Source organism: Ctenopharyngodon idella, chromosome 18, assembly GCF_019924925.1.
Source record: "Ctenopharyngodon idella isolate HZGC_01 chromosome 18, HZGC01, whole genome shotgun sequence".
In the NCBI taxonomy this organism is placed as follows: Eukaryota; Metazoa; Chordata; class Actinopteri; order Cypriniformes; family Xenocyprididae; genus Ctenopharyngodon; species Ctenopharyngodon idella.
The window spans coordinates 26,740,894-26,766,689 of NC_067237.1; the positions used below are offsets into that span (position 1 = coordinate 26,740,894).

Here is a 25,796-nt window from a genome sequence, read left to right on the forward strand (position 1 = left end):
TGTAAGCAAGAACTGGTAATTTATCACAGTCACCTCCACAGATTCTTAAAGGGATAGTTCACCCAAAAATATATATATTTCTATCATTATATTTCTGTTATTATTTAATCATCCTGATGCTGTCCTAAACCCATATGACTATTTTCCATTATAAAACAGTTAGTTCCTGTCCTTGATTCTGATTGGTCAATAGCTGTGTTTTATTCACGATAAAACACGGCTATGACCGCTTCACCCAACGGTTCTGTATATCACTACACAACACCCTTAGCAACCACTCTTAGCAACGTAAACGGTGTGTTCTCCATTGATATTGTTCATTGAAGCTTACTGTATTATGTAGAAGAGTGTTGTGAGAAAAAGATCGAGTGAGCGAGTTTATTACCTGCATTCAGATTTAGCATTTTCCTTCAGGTCAGTCCTATGTTCATAATAAAAAATCTGTTTAAATGTCAGAAGCATTATCCTGTCCTTTTAACAGTTAAGGGGTTTTCCCGTGACTGACAGCGCTAGTCAAAGCATTTGTCAGTTGCGTCTTGTTCCGTCTTGACAATAATTCAGTCTTTTCAATGTAAAAGTCTTCAATACTGACTGACTCACTCATAAAGACAGTCTTTGCCGCCATCTGTTGGCGTAATAATGTAACTTCTGTTGCTGTTCACGGTCAGGGACTATTTTTTCCGGTGGAAGGAAGGCTTTCAGTGAAAGTTTACTTCATGAAAGTTGCGTTGATACATATATTTTTTGGCTTTAATATTTGTATTGTGTGGTAACCGTTTTATAAAAGCAATAAGGTACTCGAGGCTAGTGCTGTATCGTGAAAAAGTCACGGCTAAAGGGCGTTGTTAGGCACGACGCGATTCACGATACAGCACAGCCTCTCGTACCTTATTGCTTATGTAGAACACAAAAGAAGAAACCTTACTGAATGTCTAAGCTGCTCATTTCCAGGGACCAGATGCTGTAACTATTCAAAACAGGGTATACAACTATTAAAAACATTTGTTAAGTGAAATAAAGCTGAATTAAAATATAAATATTAATTGAAAAATTTGATAACACTTTATTTTACAGTGTCTTTGTTACACGTTACATGTAATTACTATAGTAATAACTATAAATTAAGCATAAACGAATTATTAATCCTACCCTAACTCTATATTAAGTACATGTAGTTAATATTACTCAATACTTAAATGTATAAATGTATAGAAAAGACACCTTAAAATAAGGTGTAACCAAAAACTTAAAACTATAAACGAAAATTTGAAATGTTGCCTTAGCAATAAACTGAAAAAAAGTTTAAATTAAAAAAAAAATTAAAAATTAAACCTAAATAGCAATATTAAAAATAATAATAATAATAATAATAATAATAATAATAATAAAACAACATAATGAAATTACTAAAAATTAAACTAAAATATATAGAAATAAAAGCTTATTCAAAATATTACTATATTCAAAACAAACTAAAATAAAAACTAAAATGTAAGAAAAAAAAAAATAGCATAAACAATAAATAGCCAATACGATATTCCAGGTCTTCACAAGCAATACAATAGATTTTTCTTATTCACTAAAAATATTCAATTCACACTAACTCTCAAATCTCATTTGCACTTGCACAGTCAAACACGGCGCATGATAATTGTTCGTCAGACATCAGACATTGTGATGCATCATATTTGAATCTGTATGCACATACAAATGATACCGGATAGCTAACAGCAGAGAAAAATGTTAATTTCTTTGGTAAGGAAAAAGTCACACAGATTTAGAATGTTTAAGGTGAGTAAAGGATCATTTTTGGCTTAATTATCCCTTTAAAGATCCGTTTTGCATCTTAAATGAGCTTTAAATAACTTTTAAAGCATTAAATATTTCTCACCAGAAACATTTGCAGCTCTCAGGTTAACACCCTCGACGCTGCACTGAAGTGGTTACACTTTAGTGCGTTTTAGCACGAAACACTTTCAGCGCCCTCACGCAGGGTGTGTGAGGGAAGTGACATTTGAGACGCTTTTTAGAGCCAAAACCAAGAGCGGGACGCACACGGTGAGGGGCGTTTAGAGACTAAAACCACTCTGAAGGAGGAGCTGAAGGCACTTTCTCTCTGAGCTAAACACGAGAGCGCTGATAGACATTATAGCAGCGGGCTAGATGAGACTGACCTTCAGTATAGACCAGGCCAGATGTCTTTGTGGATGGATCCCCAGCTGCTTGATATAAAGAGAGTATTAAGTTATTGCCTGCTGTACAGTCGACTTAGGACGCGAGGCGTCATAAGGAAAAGCCAAGGCAGAGCTTCAGTTTTATTGTGCTGCTTGTAATGCTTACTGCTTTTATAACTTCTGCCATAAGCTCTTTTATTTGAAAACTTCATGGCAAGTGGGTTTATAAACATCTCTCTGGTTTATTTTCCATCCCAGGGATCCTGTCAGCTAACCTCAAAATGTAAAGTACGACGAGTTAGCGTGATGTGCTCTTTGCCAGATGTGTTGCATAAGAAAACCATTGAATAAATGATGCATTATCATGAGAAATCCCTCAGACCACATTTTCAGACTAACAGGTCTGAGTATACATTAGCAAAAAGAAAAACACCCTCATATTTCTTCTGTTTTCCGAGGATAACATGATACACTGACAAGCATGATCTCTACACAATCTACAGTACTAAAGATAAACGATCCCCCTAAAAGCTCCGCCGAACATTCATCCACTCTGAAAAAGACCCAGACTTCCAGAGAGGAGAAATTAGAAGTGGAAAGAGAGTGCTTAAATTGAAAAAGAAGCAGAGGGGGGAGACCGAAGAAGAATGAGCGAATGAGATGAAAGAGTAGACAGAAGGACGCAGAGCTGAACTAATGCCGTGTTTGATCCCTTTCTCCGGTGGGCGGCTGCCAGGACTCGGCTGCAGGTATCAGAATTCAAGAGATGCAGGTTTATGAAGCGTCTGTTTAAGTGTACAGCATTAGAGAGAAAGCAAAGATGAGAGCTCTGAAACTACATCATGAGAATGGATCGGCTGATGGATATGATGACAGACAGCAAATTAAACTGGATTTCTATATTTTCTGTAGAAAGTGTAAGTGGTGCTTGATGGCGCACACTGCTAGTATTGGCAGTAAACTGACAAAAACTAAATTGTTATTTGTCATATACAATTAAATGCAACTTTAAAGGGATAGTTCACCCAAAATGAAAATTCTGTCATCATTTACTATGGTAGTCAATGGGGGGTGAGATCTGCTTGGTTACAAACATTCTTCCAAATATCTTCCTTTGTGTACAGCAGAACAAAGAAATTTATACTGGTTTGGAACAACATGAGGGGGAGTAAATGATGACAGAATTTTAATTTTTTGGTGAACTATCCCTTTAATAGAAAATAACACCAATTTATCAAAACTGGTGTCAATAATAATCATTAATAATGAATCAATTTTCAAAATTAAATGTATCATTTTAAAAGATATTTAAGTCATAAGCTTTGAATATAACAAAAAAACGGTGTAAAAATGAATACTGGGTAGCTTTTTGTGGGATGTTACTATGTGATTGCTAAGCTGTTAATAGCATTTTAGCGCATTGCTATGAGGTTGGAAAGGTATTCTAAATGGTTGTCTACAAGTCCTCTAAGGGTCGATTAAATGACAACAATGTACTAAAACATTTTTTAAAAGAAAAATACCACAACGCTGTCAAAATGATCCCCATTCACACGGATCCATAAAAACTACTAAAAACACTGTATTATGCATGCCAGGCCAGTAGATGGCGATGTCGCTTTGTAAAGAATCACTATGCGCCTATAGACTGAACACATAATACCCATTCGCAGGACATCAGCATTTTCAAAAATGTGAATTTTTGTAGTTTACACAGAGAAGATAATGGTATCATTTAAAAAAAAAAAAAGTGTACTATGAAACCCGGTTTCAAAAGTTTGCATTTTCAGGCCCCCAAAAATGCTGTTGTCGTGTAAATGAATGGCCAAATGCATAAAGAGTTTTCAGTTTTTAGTTGAAAATGGTGTCAGGGTTTCCCAAACTGGTGTTAGGGAAGCATAGGGGGTTGCTGAGTTGACAAAAAGCTAACAATCTCTCGTAAAAATAAATAAACAAAATTTTATTAAAAACAACCAAAATAAAAACACAAAAATTTTTAGAAATATTTAGCTTACCTCCATATCATGTGACCATTAATGAACATTAAAAAAACCATGAACAAGCAAAATGTACAATTGAAATACTAAATTAAGTCCTACTTAAAGAAATTCTGGTAACTAGAAATGGATTGAGGATTGGCAAAAAAGCAGTCAGATCAGTTAGAAAAATAATAGCACACCTTACCACACCTTATCGCATAATTTGAGGTATTGTTTATGTTTGTAGCAAAAATGTATATGACTCTTCAAGTTCAAAACGCTTACGCTACATCCTACGCCTTCCGTATTCAACTTACGAAAAAAACGTATATGACTAGTTATGTGCTGAAGTTTACTAAAGTTTCGCAGTTTGTTTAAATCCCTAAAACCCTAATTATGAGCAATAATAAGTCTTAGCGAACACCACTAAATACTGAATATATTCTCTCCATTCCTTCATTCTACGGTCTAGCAGTTCACACACATTTAATATACTCTTTATTTTCACGGATTTCATTAAAACCATACTATGCAGAATCTTGCAAAGTGTTTTGTTTATTTGAGATGGTAGGGAAGACTGTGTGATCCCTTAAGATCAGGGGGGAACGAACATGAAAAAGCAACGTGAGAGAGCCAGAATCGTTCCCCCAATAACCTAAGCTGATTTAGAGGCTCTTCTTTCCACATCTGACCCTCCTCCTCATCACCATCAACCCTCTCCAGAGATTTACAGCACAGATTACAAGGTTTCAGAGAATCAATCAAGAATCCGTCTCTGTGTCTTTCACGAGTATGCACATTATGCACAAAAATAAGACATCAAATCAGCAGAACCACCATCATCACTGCAACCTGAGCGCTTATACAAGCCTCCTGTAACTGTCACAATGTTGCAGCATTTCTGAATTGTTTAAATGTAACCCGTCTGGGTGTCTTTCTCTTTATTAGTGGTGTTTTCAAAACCAAGTACCACTATACTTTTGAACAACTTGCTTGATAGCTTGTTGAAGAGAGTACAGACAATTAAAGTCAAGTTCCAATAACTTAGGACATAAAAAGACCATTTCTATTGACTCTGAAAAACACCAGCCGAAAGATGTCAGAGTCCTTGATCACCTGTGTGAACATGCCATAGTCCTACTGCAGGGAGGCATGAGGACTGCAGATGTGAACGGAGAAATAAACTGCAATATCCTGACGCATCCGAGCTTTATAATGGCAATGAACGGAACCAACAAAGCTGAGTATGAAGCTGAAGAAAGTGCATCCATCCACATCCATCCATCATAAACGTACTCCACGCGGCTCCGGGGGGTTAATAAAGGCCTTCTGAAGCGAAGTGATGCGTTTGTGTAAAAAAAAATCCATATTTAACAAGTTATAAAGTAAAATATCTAGCTTCCGCCAGACCGCCTTCCATATTCAACTTATGAAAAAAAGTGTAAAACTCTTGCAGTTCAAAACGCTTACGCTACGTCCTAAGCTGTCCGTATTCAACTTATGGAAAAAAGCGTAACTGATGCGGTCTGGCAGAAGCTAGATATTTTACTTTTTAACTTGTTAAAAATTGATATTTTTCTTACACAAACAGATTGCTTCACTTCAGAAGAACTTTATTAATCCCCCGGAGACGTGTGGAGTATGTGTATAATGGATGGACGCACTTTCTTCAGCATCATACTTCATACTTCAGTTCCGTTCACTGCCATTATAAAGCTTGGATGCGTCAGGATATTTATTAATATATCTCCGATTGTGTTCATCAGAAAGAAGAAAGTCATATACACCTAGGATGGCTTGAGGGTGAGTAAAGCTTGGGGTAATTTTCATTTTAAAGTGAACTAATCCTTTAACTATGGATCTCAACAGAATAAAATAACTGTCAGATATAATAATTTGAACATCTTTCATTTTTTCTTTAATTTTTGTGCACTATTTGTACACCCCAGCACCTTTTTGTGGACCCCTGCTCTATGGTATAGCCTACTCATTAGGCCCAGCCGAGATGTGGCGCACCTATAAAACATTAGTTCTGGGCCCTGTAAATTTAATTAACAGTCCTGACAGCAAATGGTTTCTGAGAAACATGCCAGCTCATGCAGACCTTCAAAAGTGATGAGAAGAAACAGTCCAACCCTCTAAAGGGCAGAGAATGCATTACAAAGAGATGGAGGACAAAGACAAAATATTAAAAAAAAAAAAAAAAAACATTTTCTGAATCATAATGGCATTTCTGGGCACCCACAGCAGAACTAATATGACAAAAGACTTTTGAAAACATTGAAGAGAATGTCAGTTATTCCACACATTCTTTGTGCAGGACGTGAAATAAAGAAACATTCTCAAAATGAGAATAACATAAATAATGGTTTCCAAATCCAACAGGCATTTTAATCTCAACTCACGTGTCTGCTGAAGAATTCATCCACTTCTTCTTGGAGTTTTTTCTGGCACTCTGGATGGATCGCTAACAGGTAGCACACGAAAGCTAGTGTGTTGCTGCTCGTCTCATAGCCGGCCAGCAGGAAGATGAAGGATTGACCGATAATCTCATCCTCTGTCATCATTCTCTTCTGCTGGACGCGCTTGGTGGACTCGTTTCCAGGCCCGCCTTCTTGTCCGTCGTCCATCCCCTGTTCGGTGCAAGTCTGCTCATCGGCATCGTTGACCACATCAAAGTGCTCCAAAGACAAATGTTTGTTGCTGGCCCTGACATCCAGCATCAGCTGCAGGAAGTCTCGCCGTCGCTGTAGACAACAAACAGTTCACAAGCTTGTTTATGTGGTTGATACTGAGGATATCCCATTAATTTATTTGTTCATGGCAATACCTGTTCTGGGGGAAGATCATCCCTCTGTTTAATCATCTTTTGGATACATTTGATAAAAAAGGAATTCATCTCATCCCTCGTTTTATTGGGAAGTAGGGCAGAAAGTGGCTGAAGGAGATATGGAAATGCCACTGCAGCAAAACCATGAAAAAAAAAAAAAAGGATAGTCAGAAAAATTTACTTTTTCCTCTTACTCAGATAATAAATATGCTAATCAAAATCTTTCATATTATCATCTGTCGGAAGCACTTTCCAAGCTGTCCAAGACAGAAATAAATGCTGCCCTGCATTGTGCTCCAGATGTGATGGTTGAACGTACAAATTAATATCATGAGGGGTTTGAAGAAGTTAAAAGCGAAGAATTTGGAGGCATGGTGCACAAAGGGGTCATCTGGATTGTTCTGAGAGTCCACCTGTGTACCAAATGCAACACTGGCAATTACATCCATTGTGAAGCAGCCGAAACACCTGCAAAACAGACATGTATTACATTATTAAAAGCTCATTGCAATGTCTAAAAATAAGATAACTAGATGTGCTCACACACATATACAGAACTCAAAGAAACTCATACTTGTGGATGTTGAAGCTATTACCGGACTCTGCATGGCTCTTCAGGTTTCTCAGTAACGTTTCTGTGGCCGTGTTGATGAGGGGAACCATCTGCAAAGCGAGTATTGTGCCCATAAAGATATTAGCATTAGTAAACACCACAAACAAAACATACAGGGTGAATTTTCATATTATGCCGACTTTAAGATTTAATTTCCATGACTTTCCAGGCCTAGAAAACAGAATTTTAGCTTGTCTGATATATGCTATGATGCTAAACAAATACCTTACATAGTGCTCAAAAGAACATACATAAGGTAAAAATTTGTGTACCACGTGTGCATATAACAAATATGCATTGCAGTACAGAATCTGCAATAAAATTTAAAATCTTTTTATATCCTAAAACATCATCTTTTTACTTTCAAACTGTATTTCTTTTATAAGAGGCTGAAAGGAACAGACTACACAGCTTGGCCTGTTTAGTTTGGTCTATTCATTCATGAGCAAAGGACCAGAAGAGACACAAAGGGCTCGAAACAGATTAAGCTACTCTAGATGCACCATTCTTGAAACTGCACTTCTTCACACCTGCAATCTCTTTCTCTGTATCTCGCTGAGATGAGAGGTTGTCCACTCTCAGTGTTCAAGGCTATGGCTTTCCTCCCTGACACCCATGACTGCAGCCGTGATAAGCCAGCAGCTCATATGAGACCTATTGATCCTGTCTGCTCAGGAGGAGAGAGCGAGAGAAGGAGATACAGGACTAGTCTGTATAAGAAGATCGAAGGAGGGAAAGAAAGATATAGGAAGGAACAGAAGCATGAGAAAGATAAAAAAAAAAAAAAAGTATATATGGTGTTCTGTTTGTTCTTTCCAGATCTCAGGACATTATACTTCACAATGACGCCAGCGATACCAATTCAGCATTCAATTACTCAGCCAAACCTGATTACTGTTTTGTTTTCTCATCAATTCTGTCTTTTAGTTAACCTGTTAATAGACTACTACACCAGCATGAATATACACGCTAGTATAGCCTGGCGAGTTAGAGTTAGTCAGGTCGTACAGGTGAATTAGTTGAATGTTTTTTTTTTTGTTTGTTTTGTTTTTTTTTCAGTGAAACTAGTAGAACAAGTTAGTTTTGTTGGTTAAGCAGGCATTAGAACATCTTATGCTAGAAACAAGCAATCAAAACAATTGATTCCAATAGAGTTTGATGTTAGCATATTGCTAAGCTAATTTACGATAAGCATAAAAATAAATAACACAAATATTGGGTAAAATAGCACATTTTTAAATCCCTGCTAGCTAAAAAAAAGCAAGCTTAATCATCTTAAGGTGATAACTGTTTTGTAACATGGTAGGTTTCTAGCCAGTTAGGTGGTTTACTAAAGGGACTACCAGCTAGTCTATTTTTTAAAGAAATTGATCATAAGTGACAGTTTTACATTGTTACAAAAAATATTAGGCAGCACAACAGTTTTTAATACCGTTTTCAACATTGATAATAATAAGAAATGTTTCTTGTGCACCAAGTCAGCATATTAGCATGATTTCTGAAGGATCATGTGACATGACGTTGAAAATTCAGCTTTGCCATCTTGGGAATAAATTACATTTTAAAATATATTAAAATAGAAAACAGTTATTCTAAAATGTAATAATATTTCACATTATTACTACTTTACTGTTTTTGATCAAATAAATGCAGCCTTGAGCATTGAGAGGCTTATTTCAAAAACATTTGAATGGTCATGTACATGTGATGCTGTCTAAATATTTTCAAATTTTTGGAACGGTCTTTACTTCAAGACCATACACAATCCCTTAAAATGCTGTCTATGGGCAGCTCACTATTAACCCTCAAAACAGATCTTAAATGATTTTTCTATATATTTGGGATTTCCAGCATTTTCGATGTATTTTATTTTTTGACTACAAAGCATTCAGTTTCTTTAAGTCCCACAAATGTAACTAAACTGTACATATATAGACTAAGCAAAGGCTTTGTTATTCAACACATTTTGTATTCACCAGTGGTCAAGTTATCTGTTTTACTGGAACAAATTACATCTCTGTGAAGCCTTACTTGGTGGTAAATAAGATGAATAGGTGTGTGTGTGTGTGTGTGTGCGCATGCATGTGTGTGTTTGTTGATGCATATTGACTCCGTGCAGGCAGGCAGATGAAGACGACTGGAAAGGCTGATGGAGAACGACAGGAGCGGTGTCTACTGTCTTATTCTACCGCTACACCGCAGCTAATGAAAATCAATACAGGCAGCAAGTGCATGCCTACATTTGTGCGCACACACACACAACCTGAAGCTTAGTTATACATTAAACATTCAGGAAAGCTGAATTTTGATCCCAATTTTATTTCACATTCACATAAAATCCTCTGCCAGATGCAGCTAATATTTAACAGTGGAAGGTCTTGATACTGTGGGTTTTAAAATGCAAACATTATGGCTCTGTTTACTGTAATTAAGTTAATGGACATGCTTTAAGACAGAGCTCTGAGACTTGGATTAGAGCAGCCTGTAAAGATGTTTACGAGCTCATTAGAAGTTTCTTTGTCCCTGTGCAGTATTTCTCTCTCACACTGCGATAGGTAGAGAGGACAGAGAATGATGTGTGCGGATTTCTCCTGAATGATGTCACACCATGCTGAATTTAGCTAGGGTGAATGTCACTTCACTGTTTTGTGTATCTGTGTGTATGAGAGCAAGTGCGACATGGAACACTGTTTCTCCTCTCACAGCAATACACACCTCTGACATTCCTGATGGACATGTTTACCATTTCAGCTGGAGAAGGGAAATGACATCACTAATGGATACTGGTTCATAGATATATACGTACAGTTGTGGCTAAATTTATCAACAGCACCTTAACATTTTCTTTTCAAACAATGCAACATGTCTGCAACATTCCATTTTAATGAAATATTGTTAATAAAATTCTTTTGCTACCCACTACACAACCAGTAAAAAGCTGAGACACACGTGAATTTATGTTTTTCATAAATTTAAAATCTGTTGATCAAAGGCAAATGTTTAAATTTAAAACTTTTTAACAGAACATTTTAATAATAATTATTTATGATACCTCATGCAGTTAGTTGAGAGAAGCCCAGAGTGTGCAGAGCTGTGATCTAGACAAAGGTCTTGATTTATTATGGTATTTTTTTGGTCACTAAATTATTCCCATCCCAGATAGCACAGGTACGTCTCTAAGATGTCTGCTAAAGAGCGCTTAATCGGGAAAACATCTGTTGTGTACTACAAACATCTGATAAACATAGTTTTACATGCATTCTATATCAAACATCTTAAAGACATTTTCTAAATGTCCATTTAAGGGACATTTTAAAAAGCTTAACGTGAAAAACGCTTAGCGTGGCTTAATTTACTAAGACAGTGTTATTAACAAACCAAACCTAATAAACACCATACTAATAAAGCATACTATGTACAGAAAAGCAGATGAGCCCAGAATATGAATGCAGCAGGTTTAATTAAGCATTTTCCTCCCATAAAGAAAACACTTAACGTGGCTTAATGTACTAAGACAGTTACATTAAAAGACCAAACTCAGTAAACACTATACTAATAAAGCATACTATACAGGCTTGTGCAGAATTTGATCTTTTAATATCACTTAGTAAGCTACATAAAGCGACGTTAAGCATTGTCTTTATAACGGTTTTCTATGGGAGGAAAACGCTTAACGTGAAATTAAACGCGTTGCGTTCAAATTCTGGGCTCAACTGCTTTTCTGTACATAGTATGGTTTATTAGTATGATGTTTACTGAGTTAATATGACTGTCATAGTACATTAAGCCACGTTAAGCGTTTTTCACGTTAAGCATTTTAGAATGTCCCCATCTGACAAGAAACGTCTAACACCGCGTCTACACCGGACGTGACTTTTGAATGGTAATGTATATACATACAGACATGTATAATGACATGTATAATGTCTCTGTATGTATGTACTACATGTGTAGAATTCTTTAAGGAAAAACTCTTGTGGATACCAAAAGAAACACGGTTGAATTTCATTGCAGAAAAAAGTATTTTGGCCATGACTGTACACATATATCCCAAAAGTCGATTCTTTCTTTATTAGGAGATGAAATCATCTGAAATTCTTGGCAAGGCTAAAAGACGACAAAAACTTACAGGGTCAGTTTCCAAGACGCAGATTACTTACTTACAACCCAGACTACAAGATGTTTTCAGTAGAGAAATCAACATTGACAACATAATTTAAACAAGGACTCGTTTAATCTGTGACTTTTTAATCCTATTCAATCATTCTGCTCATAAATGAATAAGCAGTAACATGAGACACAGGGAACGACTGAGAATCGATCCTGATCTATGGTGTAAGATATGATGACTGGCACTTCAAAACATGTTACCAAGAGGACGAACAGCAATTAACTGCTGTCATCCAAGATCTCCCAATCACAACACAACTGTCATATGCCTTAGCCAATCATACATTTTTAGCAGACAACTTCATGGCGTTTTCTTGATCTCAGTGAAGTCATGTGAATTAAATCGACTTTGCTTTTCTCTAAGAGTAAAATGCTAAACTCATTTTTCAGGGTTTGAAACCTCATCTTTCTCTCATCTGTCTGTTCCTCTTGACTACCGCACCTCTTTCCTTCCTATTCACTTTCTTCTGTCTTTCTCTGTTTTATTTCATCAGAAAAGAATGCAGGGATGTAAAGTGCAGGGCTGTTGAAGAGGAAACACGCTGCTTTGTTCTCTCACATGTGACATGAGATACAAAAAAGACGAATGTCAAAATCTCTTAGCTCTCAGTTCCTATCTCTCACTGTGGGAAAACTGATAGTCTAGTATCATCTAGCTGCTCCACCTAATTGCTCAAAAAGGTAATGACAACACATTGTGCAAATAGGCTCCAACAAAATTACACATTGTGAAAGCAGCTTGATACGGTCTCCATTAACAACAAATCTCGAGTGACAGAACAGGATAGACAAAGAAAACACACAGGCTTGTTAAGACTCTCAGATGAGGATTCAGAAGGACATTTTACCACCAGGGTTCACTGCCTTCTCGGACTTTTAGGAAGAAGGTGTTCTGAACTATGTGAAATAGGTTTACTGTGATTTTTCAACATGTTCCTTGATCAAAATATCAACCATTAGATTTTAAAAATAGGGATAGTGCTACACTATATATATTTCTGAGCTTGTCTCACACTCCCAGTGCCATGTAAACTTCATGAATACACTTATGAATACACGTTTATATGTGATTTTGTGAACTTATCTGCCCATCTTATGACAATAATTTAAATCTTATGCAACTTTTGAAAACTATTTTAATGGCTGTTATGGAAATATGATATCCTCTACAGGTCCAAGATTTTGTTCCAGCCTGCTCCAACAGAGCTGCACTTGATTTATAAACTCAAAGCTATAAAATGTGATTGCATAATAAGAACAATTGGTCTTTTGAACAGCTTTAAAGTTTGTGTAGCACATTTAGGTAAAAACAAAGCTCACCTCTTTCATCTTGGCAGCACTGAAGGTCGGTGTGAGGATGCTGCGCACTCGTTTCCATTGTTCGTCCTTCAGCATGACTAGACTGTCGCTCATGGGTTTAGTGATGCCCCTGGTTGCCTGCATCAAAAACACAGCTGAGGTTTGTACACTTCAAATGTCTCAAAAAAAGGACATGTTTATATAAGTACTAGATTAGGACTAAACCTAAATCATTCCAGCGGTTTGTCATTTAACAGCAGTCATTTACCTATAAATGCACCCAGTATTGTGTAGTAGGCTATAACTATGAAATCAGTAGCAGTAGAAATTATAAGGCCGAAAACAGGTTTGTGCAAACACTAGGTTACGCAAGAACTTACACCTATGCGACCTTCCCAGCAAACACAGAACGCTCCCCTAACGTTAGTTTTTGGTTCCCGTTTGGTTATTTTTTTGAGAACCAAATAATAACGTTCTAGGAATGTTCTTTTTAGGTTTTATTTTTTGCAACCATAAAATAACGTTCCCAGAACATTGCAGGGAGGATATTTTAAATAACCTAAAAAGAACTTATACAGAACGTTCCCTAATGGTTATTTTTACAGAGCTCTGAAATTAGTTTAATACAGCATTTATGTTGAAATGAGATCAATCAAAATGCATTATAATGATCAGATAAATCCAACTTTATAGCTAAAGTATTAAACCAGTGTTAAGCGTAGTGTGAAAAGCACGGTTTGTTTCTATCTCCATTTACTGCTTGCCTCTGATCTGCACGCATGCGCTTCTCCAGCACGCGCTTTCTCCTGTCTTCCACAGAAAGCTGTGTACATGCATTGGGGTAATGAGAACGTTCTGGGAATGTTAGAATAACGTTAGGAGAACGTTACTGGAAAGTTAAAATATCTTTAGAATAACATTAGGGGAACGTTAGAATAACATTAGGAGAAAGACAGAATAACATTATAGGAATGTTAAAATAACGTTACAGGAACATTAAAATAACGTTACAGGAACATTAAAATAACGTGAGAATAATGTTAAGGGAACGTTAGAATAACATTAGAAGAACATTAGAGGAACATTAAAACAACATTAGGGGAACGTTAGAATAATGTTCTACAAACCAAAAACTAACGTTATATTTCCGTTAAGAAAACTTTCCTGGCTAACCAAAAGCAAACCTTACAAAAGAAAGTTCTGGGAGCCAAAACAAACCAAAAACTAACATTCCGTTAAGAAAACTTTCCTGGCTTACTAAAAGCAAACCTTAAAAAATAATTTTCTAGGAACCAAAAACTAACGTTCTGGGAACCAAAGACTGACGTTAGAGGAACGTTAGAATAACGTTATAGGAATGTTAAAATAACATGAGAATAATGTAAGGGGAATGTTAGAATAACGTAGAACATAATTGTAGAATAATGTTCTATGAATAATGTTCTACAAACCAAAAACTAACATTCTATTTTCGTTAAGAAAATTTTCCTGGCTAACCAAAAACAAACCTTAAAAAAGAACATTCTGGGAACCAAAAACTAACATTATGAGAATATTCTGGGAACTAAAAATTGTTAGCTTGGTTGATTTCACACGTCAAGGTTTTGAAACGTGTCAGAATTCAATTCATAACACAACACAAGTATATTGCATTCTCAGTTTTGCCACAAGAGGCGCTACAGCAGGCCTTAGCATTAGTCTTCAGGTGCGGTCACATTTAAAGTAATAGAGTTATATTTTCACATGGATTTTGATCGGATGGATATCTACAATATTTAACAACAATACTTTTAAATAAAGTCACTTTTCTGTTCATACATGCATAATATATGATGCAGTATGTAGCCTACAGTGAGCAATATTTTTTTTTAAATAATATTAATGGATAATACAAACACAACGTTTTGTTGTTAGTTCATACTGCATAAACTGATGAAACTAATGAGACCAAATACTTGTAACTTTTTAATCTTGAAAATATATTGATAAATGTGTAACCATATATAAAATGTTTTCCATTTGACTGTATTACGTAATAATATTATTTCCTTCATGTTCATGTTGTTACAAATTGTACTTAAAGACACAGAGATATGGACATTTAATATTATGGAGAATACGATGAGTTGTCTGCAATATTTCTGTCATGATGTAGCAACCAAAAAATGTTGAATCTGTGCATGTCTTTATCATTTTATCATTGTACTTGTTGTCATACTTTATTGTATAGAATATTTTCCTGTGATCAGTTCGATTACTTTTCGGATTGGGTGTTGTAAGTGGGCTTTTTGTGATGAAGTTACTGTATGCTTTGTATTTATTGTTTATAAATAAAACGGTCATACGTTTTTTTTTTTGTTTGTTTGTTTTGCATTTGTCAGTGTAGAGATATTACTAACATTAAACATATTAATTCTGTTTTCAGGGTTGACTGAGGTCTACAGTACGTCACATACTCTGTGTCTTCCTATTATTTGTAATGACATGAACATATCACATAATACAGTCAAATGAGAAACACTTTACAACACGGTTACACATTTATTAATATATAATGGCACTGTGGTTCTGCAGCTGGATACTATTGCATTCAAGGACCATTCACAAACAGAACGATATCATGCACTGATGTGGAGTTATCATTATAGTTATAACAGTTATTGTTCTTTGTTTAAATTGACCTTTACCATTGTTTGGTGAATTTTTTCAGTCAGTATATTGCATTCTCAGGATTTACCATTTAATTTTTGCACACAAAATCCACTCATTTCAATAGGAATCCACATGATAGGGAATTTCGCATAAAGGCGAGAGACTTCCACACGCAGATTTCCATACTTGCGTAAAGGACAGGCTTAATAGACAGACCACAGCAAAGTATAAAGACCTTTCTCAGACTCTAAACACAAGTCTCGGAGTCAATAAAACTACTTTTGTACACTGAGTTGGCTATGTATAAGTTGTTGGCCTGAAAGGTAGTGCTGTAACTAAGGCCAGGTGGCAGAGCTTTGTACTGGGCCGACCTTGAGTTTGTGTGTCCATGTGTGTGTTTGGAGGTACATATTTGTGCTAACGGCTGCCAACACGTTTGTTTTTTCGTGCCATGGCAATCTACTTTATGAGTTTTCTCCTACTGCTGGGTGTAGATGTGCTTTACGTTGTACATTTGTACGTACACATCCATGCACACAAACAGGTCAAGAGGTAGTTGATAAGCCCCAGTGGTGCACATGGCCTCAGTATTGATCTGGCCCTGCCATAATCATTTACCCAGCAGGCTCAGCTTCAGCAGCAAGGCGATCTCATGACCTTTGACTCTGCTTTGATACATAAGTCATGTGATCATTAGTTTTTGACCTCCCTGGACTGACTGAGTTCAAAGCTCTAAAGCCTTTTTGGCAATACACAAAATACACACCTACATATCAATCCCATCGACTGCAGAAAAAGGTGCAAGTAATGCATCAAACTGGCCCTGTCATTGATTTAGCTGATTTTATCATTTATGGGAGATGCTATGTGTATCTGTGATCATAAATGATCATGTTGTGGACAAACAATCGCTTAGTTATGTGATGATATCACTCAGGAATTGGTGTCACTGCCACTAATGCGGCCTTCAAGTGGAACCCAAAAAAATGTATAACAGTTTTGAGCACATTAATGATTAAGTGAAGACTTATTTACAAGTAGAAAACTCTGACTTCTAGATGATACATGAGTTGCAAATGATGTTAATGTGAAACTTGTCAGCAAACAAGTCTGTGGATGAGTAATGGATGAGTTATTTTAATTTTCCAAGCTATTTCTAGAATATTAAGTCGCTATGCATGAATTAGCTTATATTATACAAATGTAGATGTAATCACTCATCTTTTACAGTTTGGTTTATGCTAAATAAATTTTAGATACCATGCATAAATAAGTATAGAAATAAAAATGATATAAATTTATTTTTTAAATATTTAGAAAACTTCTGTTTTGCTTTCCTGAACCGTTTAGCATTACATGCTAATGCCTGCTATAATGCGACAATTGTTTCAGAATGTATGTGTGAATCAAGCTTGCAAAGTTAAAAGCAAATGCAAATTCGTGTACTTGTGTACCCTGCAAAAAAATCATATTTTTAATGAGTATTTATGTCTTATTTACCCATTAAAATATCCTTAAAATATATAGAAGCAACACTGCATAAGAAATTAAGACATGTTTAGACAATATTTCTTTCTCAATATCTTGTTTCTCCCACTTGTTTTAAGTTTAAACAATTTAAACAAAAGTAAAAAAAAAAAAAAAAAAAAATCTGCCAGTGCAAAAAGACAAAATACAATTATATCAGTGTTATTTTATACACTATAATAGTATTTATTAATATTTTGAATTAGCTTTTATTTTAATATTTTCATTTTCATCGTTCAAGTTTTAGTAATTTATATATATATATATATATATATATATATATATATATATATATATATAAAATACACAAATATACATATACACACATATACATATATATATACACACACACACACGATTGTATATATAAATATGTATATATTTATATAATTGGAAATGAGATCATTTTTAGTTTTAGTAATTTTAGTACTTCAAATTATTTTATTTCAGTTAGGTGCCAAGGCAACATTTCAAATTTTCATTTGGTTAAGTTTAAGTTTTTAATGAAATATTTATATTTTATGTACAGTAGGCTTTATTTCTGTAAAAAATATTTTTAATACTTTTAGGTTTAGTTAACAATAACAACAATATATGAAAACAAGTCTTAATATCTTATGCAATGTTGCTTCTGAAGTACATTTTTACATGTGTTTTAGGATTTTCAGATATTTTTTACTGAAAAGAAAGTCAACAAATACTAATTAAAAACTCATTAAGAAGTCATTTTTGCAGTGTATATTCAGGCCTAATAATACAACTTGAGATGAATTGCTGAGTGTGTGTGTTTGTGAGATATTACATTGTAAACGTAATGCCACTCACCATTCTGTTGGGAAACTTATTGAATTCCTTCACCATCACCAGTCTCAGCATATCCGGGTCTGCTATGATCACTATAGGCCGCCGGGCTATATAATAACTGACACACACATACAGCAAACAAACAAGATGAAATGAATAAATAACAGCACACCAGTCAAATTTCAGGGGAATGGCAGGAGACAAAAGAACAAAGGACGAATGCACACACTCATACACAGATAAAGTAGCACATCTGTGGCTGTAAACCCCGCAGACACCATCTTCCCTGTCATATCACTGACGGGGTACAGACACACATCATGTGTGCGTGTGTGTGTGTGTGTGTGTGTGTGTCAAGGTCAGCTCAGTAAAGAGAAATTTGAGGAGGCTGCTGGGTAGTTCCTTTTTTTGTAGTCACGCATGGCAGCTTTCACTGCTGAGATGTGGCGAGGTAGTACCGTCAATGCTGTGAAATGGAGGACTGCAAGCACATGTGTGCCCTTGCATGTGCCAGCATGAGAGACCACCTTCCTCTAAAATGCAACTACCGGTCATTTTATTTCTTTTTTTATTTCTGAGAATCAATTTCACAGGAAATAGCAGAAACTATAACACATAATTAAACGTACTGATAATTGAATATGAAACCTTCTATAACCTTCATATAGTTCATACAAGCTTTTGGAAGCTTCCCTTTTCCAGCAAAAGGATACGCTTAGGTTCATTACAGTGTCCAGTGGCTGTAAAGCACATTTAAGCCCAGCTGGGACTCCGCTGGAGGCAAGCGCAGCAGAGACAGATCACTCTTATCATTTACTGTACTCTCCTTTTATGTGCGGTGTCAGTTTGCTAAGTAAAACTCAGAGCAGAGCGCATAGGCTCTTCATATCATCTTCTGCTAATGAAGCTGACATTGGCAGTCCACATGGCTCTAGGAGCAGGATGAGTTTAATTAAGCTTGCAGCTAAGTGACCTATAAAACACTGATCTCATTAGTATGTTTTGGTTTATCTATGCATCTGCGCCGGAGGTCTGTTCGCAAACCGAAGAGCTTTGTGAAAAAGTCTCTCACGTGCAATACAGACTGATATATGCAAGATAGACGGAAATATTGTTCACATGAAAAAGATCATCATTACGGTCTTGTTTTTCAGTAAATGTATCATACGATAACGGTTTAAAATAGGATTGAATTACAGTAGCGGTACTGAACTGAGCTGGATCATGACGACATCACTGTTTTCTCCAGAGCTGCTTTATAGATTAAATTAACTCATTCTATAATTGATGAACTTTACACAGTTATTGAACCAAACTGAACTGATTTCAACTGAATAATGACTGTTTACTATTGTCTTTTTTAGAGCTGCTTTACAGCTGAATTGAATTCTGTTTGCGTCACTGGATCATTATCTTCCTGTCTATCTCTGTAAAGCTGAAAACAATTTGTATCGTATAAAAAGCTACTGTATATAAATAGGTGACTCGACTTGACTAGTTAACTAACAATGATCAATATCTAATGAAACTACACTAACAAAACAATACTACAGCATTTATTAATCTTTTTATTATTTATTTATTTTACTTAATACATTTTTAACATTTTAAATTATAGTAACCACAATTAGTTTGTGTATTATGTACAAAATGTGTGTGTGTGTGTGTGTGTGTGTGTGTATATATATATATATATATACACACAGTATATATATGCTAGATAATATATGCTGTAGAAAACATATATAGTCAGTCATATATAGTCAGTCATTGTTAGTTCATGAAACTATTTGAACCTTATTATAAAGTGTTGTAAAAAAAAATATGGTTCTGTAAGTCATAATGACAAACTTTCTCGTAATGAAAATGATGACTTATAAGTCATAACAATTAAAGTTTCACATTTTTATGGGAAATATTATGTGAAATATTTTTATAATCATGAGAAAGTGTCTCAATATTATGAAAAACCAAGTCATTATAAGAAAGTGTCTAATTATTACAAGATACTAAGTCATTATGAGCAAGTTTCTCATTGCAAGATGTTAAAATATTTAGAAAAAAATCTCATTATGACTTAATATTAACTCATTATGATAAAGTTTTTCTTTATTATGAGATACTAAGCCATTATTATGAGAGTTTCTCATTATAATGAGAAAAAAAATCTTTAGGAATTTAGGAAAAAAAATCTTAAAATTATGAGTTAATGTTCAGTCATAAGTTTACCAATAATTTATGATATAGTAAGTCATTATTAGAAATTATAATAATGAGATACATCACAATTTTGATCATTTTTATACTTTTCATTTTTTATAAACTGTGACAAAAACAGGCTTCCATAATATAGTGTAGATGACTATTAAGTATCTTGACAGTAATTTGTAGACTCAACAATATGCGGTTTCCTCAAAGTACTAGACACTTAATTCTCATTTAAAATGTGTGAATGTCACTGCAATACACTGTATAATATATGCCATCCAACAATCTGCCCTGTCGACCATTTCAACGCCCATATCAGTTGACCACTATTTCTTTCACTAGTGATTCTGGTTAGAAGCCATTTCAAGATGTTCTCAAACCATATCTGAAGGATATTTTTGGGTAGAGCAAAAAATAAATGACACCTTCGCCAGCAAAAATTCCCAACGTTTTAAGTCAAGCACTCCTGCAATGCGCCGAAACATCTGAACTTAGATGACTGATGTCTTGTACTTCAGGAACCGACAAGGGTTTTTAAGGAGCATGCGGAGCACTGATATGTATTTCAAAGCCCTTTGATTTTGGCGAGAAGCTCAGCCTCTTGGATTACTTTAACTGAAAGATGTCGTAATGTCTCCTGACATATATCCACACGACTCCGAATTAGATCCCCTTTTCCAGATCCCAATGAACACACACACACAAGCAGACAAAACCAGCGTCATTCTGATTCTCTTCCCTTCCATTCTGCTCATATTAAACACAGGAAGCCCAGTGGCACTCACTGCTTTGATCTCCCCGAGGAGAAGTCGGCCTCTCAGAAGCAGGCATATTAAAACACAATGTCTGGCTAGCAATGGACTAAATTAGAGGACACTGGGTGCCCTGTGAGTGGCTCATGCTGTCTGAATATGAATGACAGGACCGTGAACAAGGGCTTCATGTGTGATGGGTGTTATGCAGGCGCTTTTGTGTTAAAGTAATTCTATAAATGTGGAAATGACTAGAGCAATCATGTAGTGCACTTTTCATCAGAAATATAATCAGAAAAAAATCATTTCTATTACACAGTGGGTAATGAGAAGTCATTCATGTTTCACTAGGCAAAACAAATGATTTCGCATATTTGTGTTTGTTAATGCCCTCGACAAAAGCTTTCCCAAATTAAAAAAAAAAAAAAAGTGTTCCTCTCAGACATCAAGACATAATGTAAATTCAATCAGTTTTCATTTATATTTATTCATTTGATAGATGCCTGAATAACAGTAAGAGTAAAATCCAGAGAGACTTACCCACAAATCCGTCCATACTGCTTTACGAGGTCAGTTTGTGCCTTAAAGAAACCCTGAGCAAGAGCAGAAAATCCACATATCAGTATGAAAACATATTAGAGAATATATGAATATTCAAGTCACACTTGTCGTTTTATTTATTTTAGAGACTGTCAAAGACTTTCACATCATCTACAACCATCAAAATTAACAATGAAATGCAACACAATTCAAAAATCTTTGAAAGATTCAGGGTTGAAAATGCTCCACAGTTCTGTTATGTCTTATATGAGGGTGATAACTGAATGACAGGTCAAACAATGCTGCATGTGAGATGACCACCTCTGATTTTTTATATTTATTTTTCATAAGATCATTGTATTTAGTTTATTTTTCATTGTAGTATTTTTATTTTTTTATTATTATTATTATTTGTTTTTTCTATTAGTTTTTTTTTTTTAATTCTAGCTAATTTTTTTTTTTCTGCAACAAATATTTTTTTTGCAGAGTGAGAGAGATATGAGTGATATCTGAGGATATCTTTCTCCAAGATTAGCATATTCACAAACAATTGTACAACTTTGCCATCATCCAGAACTCATAAAATCAAATAATTTTCTTTTAATAAGTTTCTTTTAGTTTTTTTTTTAAATAATAACAATATACATCATAAAATATGATTATTTTACTGTAATTTTTATTGTATATTGCTATATTAAATTAATATTTTTTTTATTACAGGTAACTTTTCTTCTTGTCAGTTTTTAAATTTATGCTTTGCAAATATTGTGCAATAACACATGTTAATAAAGTGAGTAAGAGAGACTTGCAAATTTGTATCTTTTTGTTCTCAGTAGGTGGGCTTTTTTCTACAAGATTAGCATATTCACAAACATTTGCACAGCTTTGCCATCACGTTGTTTAAAGTGATTATTTATTTCAGCTCTGTCTTTTCTTGGATACCACTGTCGATCTAATAAGGCTAAGGCTGCGTCTGAAATCGCATACTCTCGAGTAGGTACTTATTTTGAAAAAGTAATTACTTCACGACTGCTGAAAAAGTATGCTCTATATAGTATGTATGTAATCTGGATAACATTCTCCATGCTGTCATTACCACGTGACCTACCAACGTTAGTTGCGTCGCTTCACCACCATTCACAAATCCTCTCCCCTGAGAAGGTTCGGCCCCTTAAATTATGCCTACTAAAAGTTACGCCTCCCGTTAAGAAACAAGCATGGACGCCACTGACTAAAACAATCTTTTGAAGTAAATTTTTTTATGTTTTATGTATGAGATTTTTTAATTTGAGCTTATATTGCTTTCGAATCTTATTAAGCATGAAATAACAGCTTGTAGTAAAACAAAATAAATTATGCTAACAAATTAATACAGACTCACGCAATTATAGTTAAAAACCTAACCCCCCCCCCCCCCACACCTAAACCTTGCCCTAAACCTTCCCCTTCCATAAAAATAAAATTTACTGTAGTTTCATAATTAAAACACTTTAAAAGATGACGAAAACAAACAGGATGACTACGGCGTCGTAGCTATGCTATACAATCTGTACGCCTTATCACTAGGTGGCGATAGTGAAGCTTAAAAAGTGAGGAAAGCGAAGTAGAAGAAGAGCAGTACTAGTGACGACATCAGCGATTTCAGTGTGTTTCATTGTGTGTGTGTGGGGGGGGGCGTAACTTGAGGTAGGGGGCATAATTAGTAGGGGTATGGTTTGTAGCACTGTGGGACGCAATAGCCTACTCTTTTACTGTGAATTTGGACATACTTCTTTTGTCACATACTGTTTTTCGCCTACTATTAGAGAAGTATGCCATTTCGGGCGCAGCCTAAGACTTCCATGCACAATAGAGATCTGTCACTGTGGCTTTTAATGATGTAATACTGTAGGTTAGGGGTGTCCAATCATGCCCCTGGAGGGATACTGTCCAGCAGAGTTTAGCCCCAACTTCAATTAAACACACCTAAGCCAGCTAATTAAGCTAAACTCTGCAGGACAGAGGCACTCCAGGAGCAGGTTTGGACATCTCTGCTGTAGGTGATTACTGTAGGAAGACAGGCACCACTGAGTGACTGCACTTATATACCAGTAGGGGTCAGTACAGAGCAGACACTGACTGCGCTTGGCTCTCCTGGTTTATGGGCTCTCTGAAGGTTTATTGAGGTCTACTGAGAATATTATCCTGAAATATCCATAACCATAACACAATAACAGGAATATTATTATATCCCCATTCAGAATGGAAGAACATATTAAACTTTGCACATAAGTCTGTTGAGATTGCACTGTGTTTATAGATGCTGGTGGGATATGGTTAAGAAGTTACACAACAAAGCAAACAATGAACATCAAGTACTGACTGTTAAGCGCGCGCACGCACACACACACACACACACACACACACACAAAAAGAGTGCTAGTTTGGTATGCATGGCAGCCGGTGGCTCTGCTGTCTCTACTAATGAAGGAGTCGACAGTGCTGGCACCAAACCGCCTGCCCTCCCTTCTTCATCCCACCATTCCTGCAGTTTCCCTGGTGGGCATTAGGCAGAGACGTATGTGTGTGCGTGTGTTCCTCAGTGAGCATTAAGCAGTGGGGTGTGCCCTTCCATCCTGATGTCCTCTCCTTCAGCCTTTTATTACTGTTCTGTCATACGGAAGAGGCTGCGCGTACATCTGGCAGTGCCATAGTGAAGTTAAACAGGAGACCAGAGGCTCAATTCAAACAAATGAGCCACCCCTGCCTTTGGCTTCATTGGGGATTCATCCTGGATGGATACGATCAATATCGCTGGGCCTGACTGAAGCGGACACTCAGCGATCCTATTGGAATTCTCTTAAAAAGATTAGCCACTTTTTTCTAGCACACACATGACCTTGACCTCTGCGCAGGTCTGAACACTGTACTGTGCCAAAAACAAATTCTATCATCATTTACTCTAAAACTGTATGACTTTGACATTTTTCTGTAGAAAAAAAAAAAAAAAAAAAAAATTGGCCATACATTGAAAGTCAACGGGTTAGAGTAGAAAATGAAACCCTACTGACTTTCAAAATATCTTCTTTTGTGTTTGTGTTCCACATTTACAAGTGAGTAAATCTGAAATAGATTTCCAATTGATAATGGAGCGATACTGAAAAAAAATCAGTAGTCTCGGCAAATGAGATTAATTTATGTAGGCTTTGAACTCACGTATTTTTGTAGGCTTTGAACTCACATATTTTGTCTGTCCAAAAATAAAAGTAATTTATTTAAAGATATTACTCAAAAAACAAAGCATACTCTAAAATTCTGGCTAGATATCTACTTACTATGTGCCTCAAACAAAACTCTACATATCTTTCAATGATTCAATGCCATGAACCTGGCAAACTTGTCAAATCCAGTAATTATTTCTTCCCCAAAAGCACTAAATGTAGCAAATCAGTTCCAAGATCTAAGAAACCTTTGCACGCAGACTCTTGCTTATAAATTATGCAATCTGATTGGATCTTGCAATTTTTGCAAGTGCTTACCAGTTTGGTGTGCAAAATGAATCAGACATCATTTAGCTTTTAGTGAGCATTTTGCCTCTCTCTGACTCTCTGCAATTTCTGTGAAACGCTGTTGAAAGTGGATCGGACCGAGCACCAAAACACACTTGTAGCCAATCAGCAGTAAGGGGGGTATACACTCATGAGAGGGGAGGTGCCTGAACTGCATAGCATGTTTGTGAATTTGGGAGCATAGCTATCAAGATAGGGGTGTGATCCATTTGGGTAGTAGCATGTTTGTTTTGGTGATTTAAATCACTTATTGCACCTTTAAACAGGCTGTTTTTCTTTCCACATAAGACTTCTATATGCAATAATACTTTTATAATGTTACAAAAGATTTCGGTTTCAAATAAATGCTATCCTTTTGAACCTTCTATTCATCAAAGAATCCTGAAACAGCACATAAAATAGCATAACAATGTTTCCAACATTGATAATAATAAGAAACATTTCCAGAGCACCAAATTAGCATATTAGAATGATTTCTGAAGGATCATGTGACACTGAAGACTGGAGCAATGACTGCTGAAAATTCAGCTTTGCCATCACAGGAATACATTACATTTTAAAACATATTAAAATAGAAAACAGTTATTTAAATTGTAATAATATTTCAAATTCAGCTTTGGTGAGCATAAGAGACTTCATTAAAAAAACCTTACTGACCCTAAATGTTTGAACTGTAGCATGGATGATTTTCTGTTAATAT

General features: G+C 35.6%; 1 protein-coding gene across 4 annotated transcripts in view; it reads right to left on the reverse strand.

Annotated features, from left to right (window-relative positions):
- tbxas1 (thromboxane A synthase 1 (platelet)) overlaps positions 1-25,796 on the reverse strand; it is a 78,348-nt gene that overhangs the window by 17,473 nt on the left and 35,079 nt on the right. For all 4 annotated transcript variants that reach the window (XM_051869780.1, XM_051869781.1, XM_051869783.1 and 1 more), the window contains 7 exons: positions 21,549-21,601; positions 18,070-18,166; positions 13,087-13,203; positions 7,558-7,646; positions 7,303-7,451; positions 6,984-7,114; positions 6,559-6,900 (listed from right to left, as the gene is read on the reverse strand). In XM_051869780.1, the coding sequence (XP_051725740.1) occupies positions 6,559-6,900; positions 6,984-7,114; positions 7,303-7,451; positions 7,558-7,646; positions 13,087-13,203; positions 18,070-18,166; positions 21,549-21,601 (978 nt within the window). The remainder of the gene's footprint in view (positions 1-6,558; positions 6,901-6,983; positions 7,115-7,302; positions 7,452-7,557; positions 7,647-13,086; positions 13,204-18,069; positions 18,167-21,548; positions 21,602-25,796) is intronic.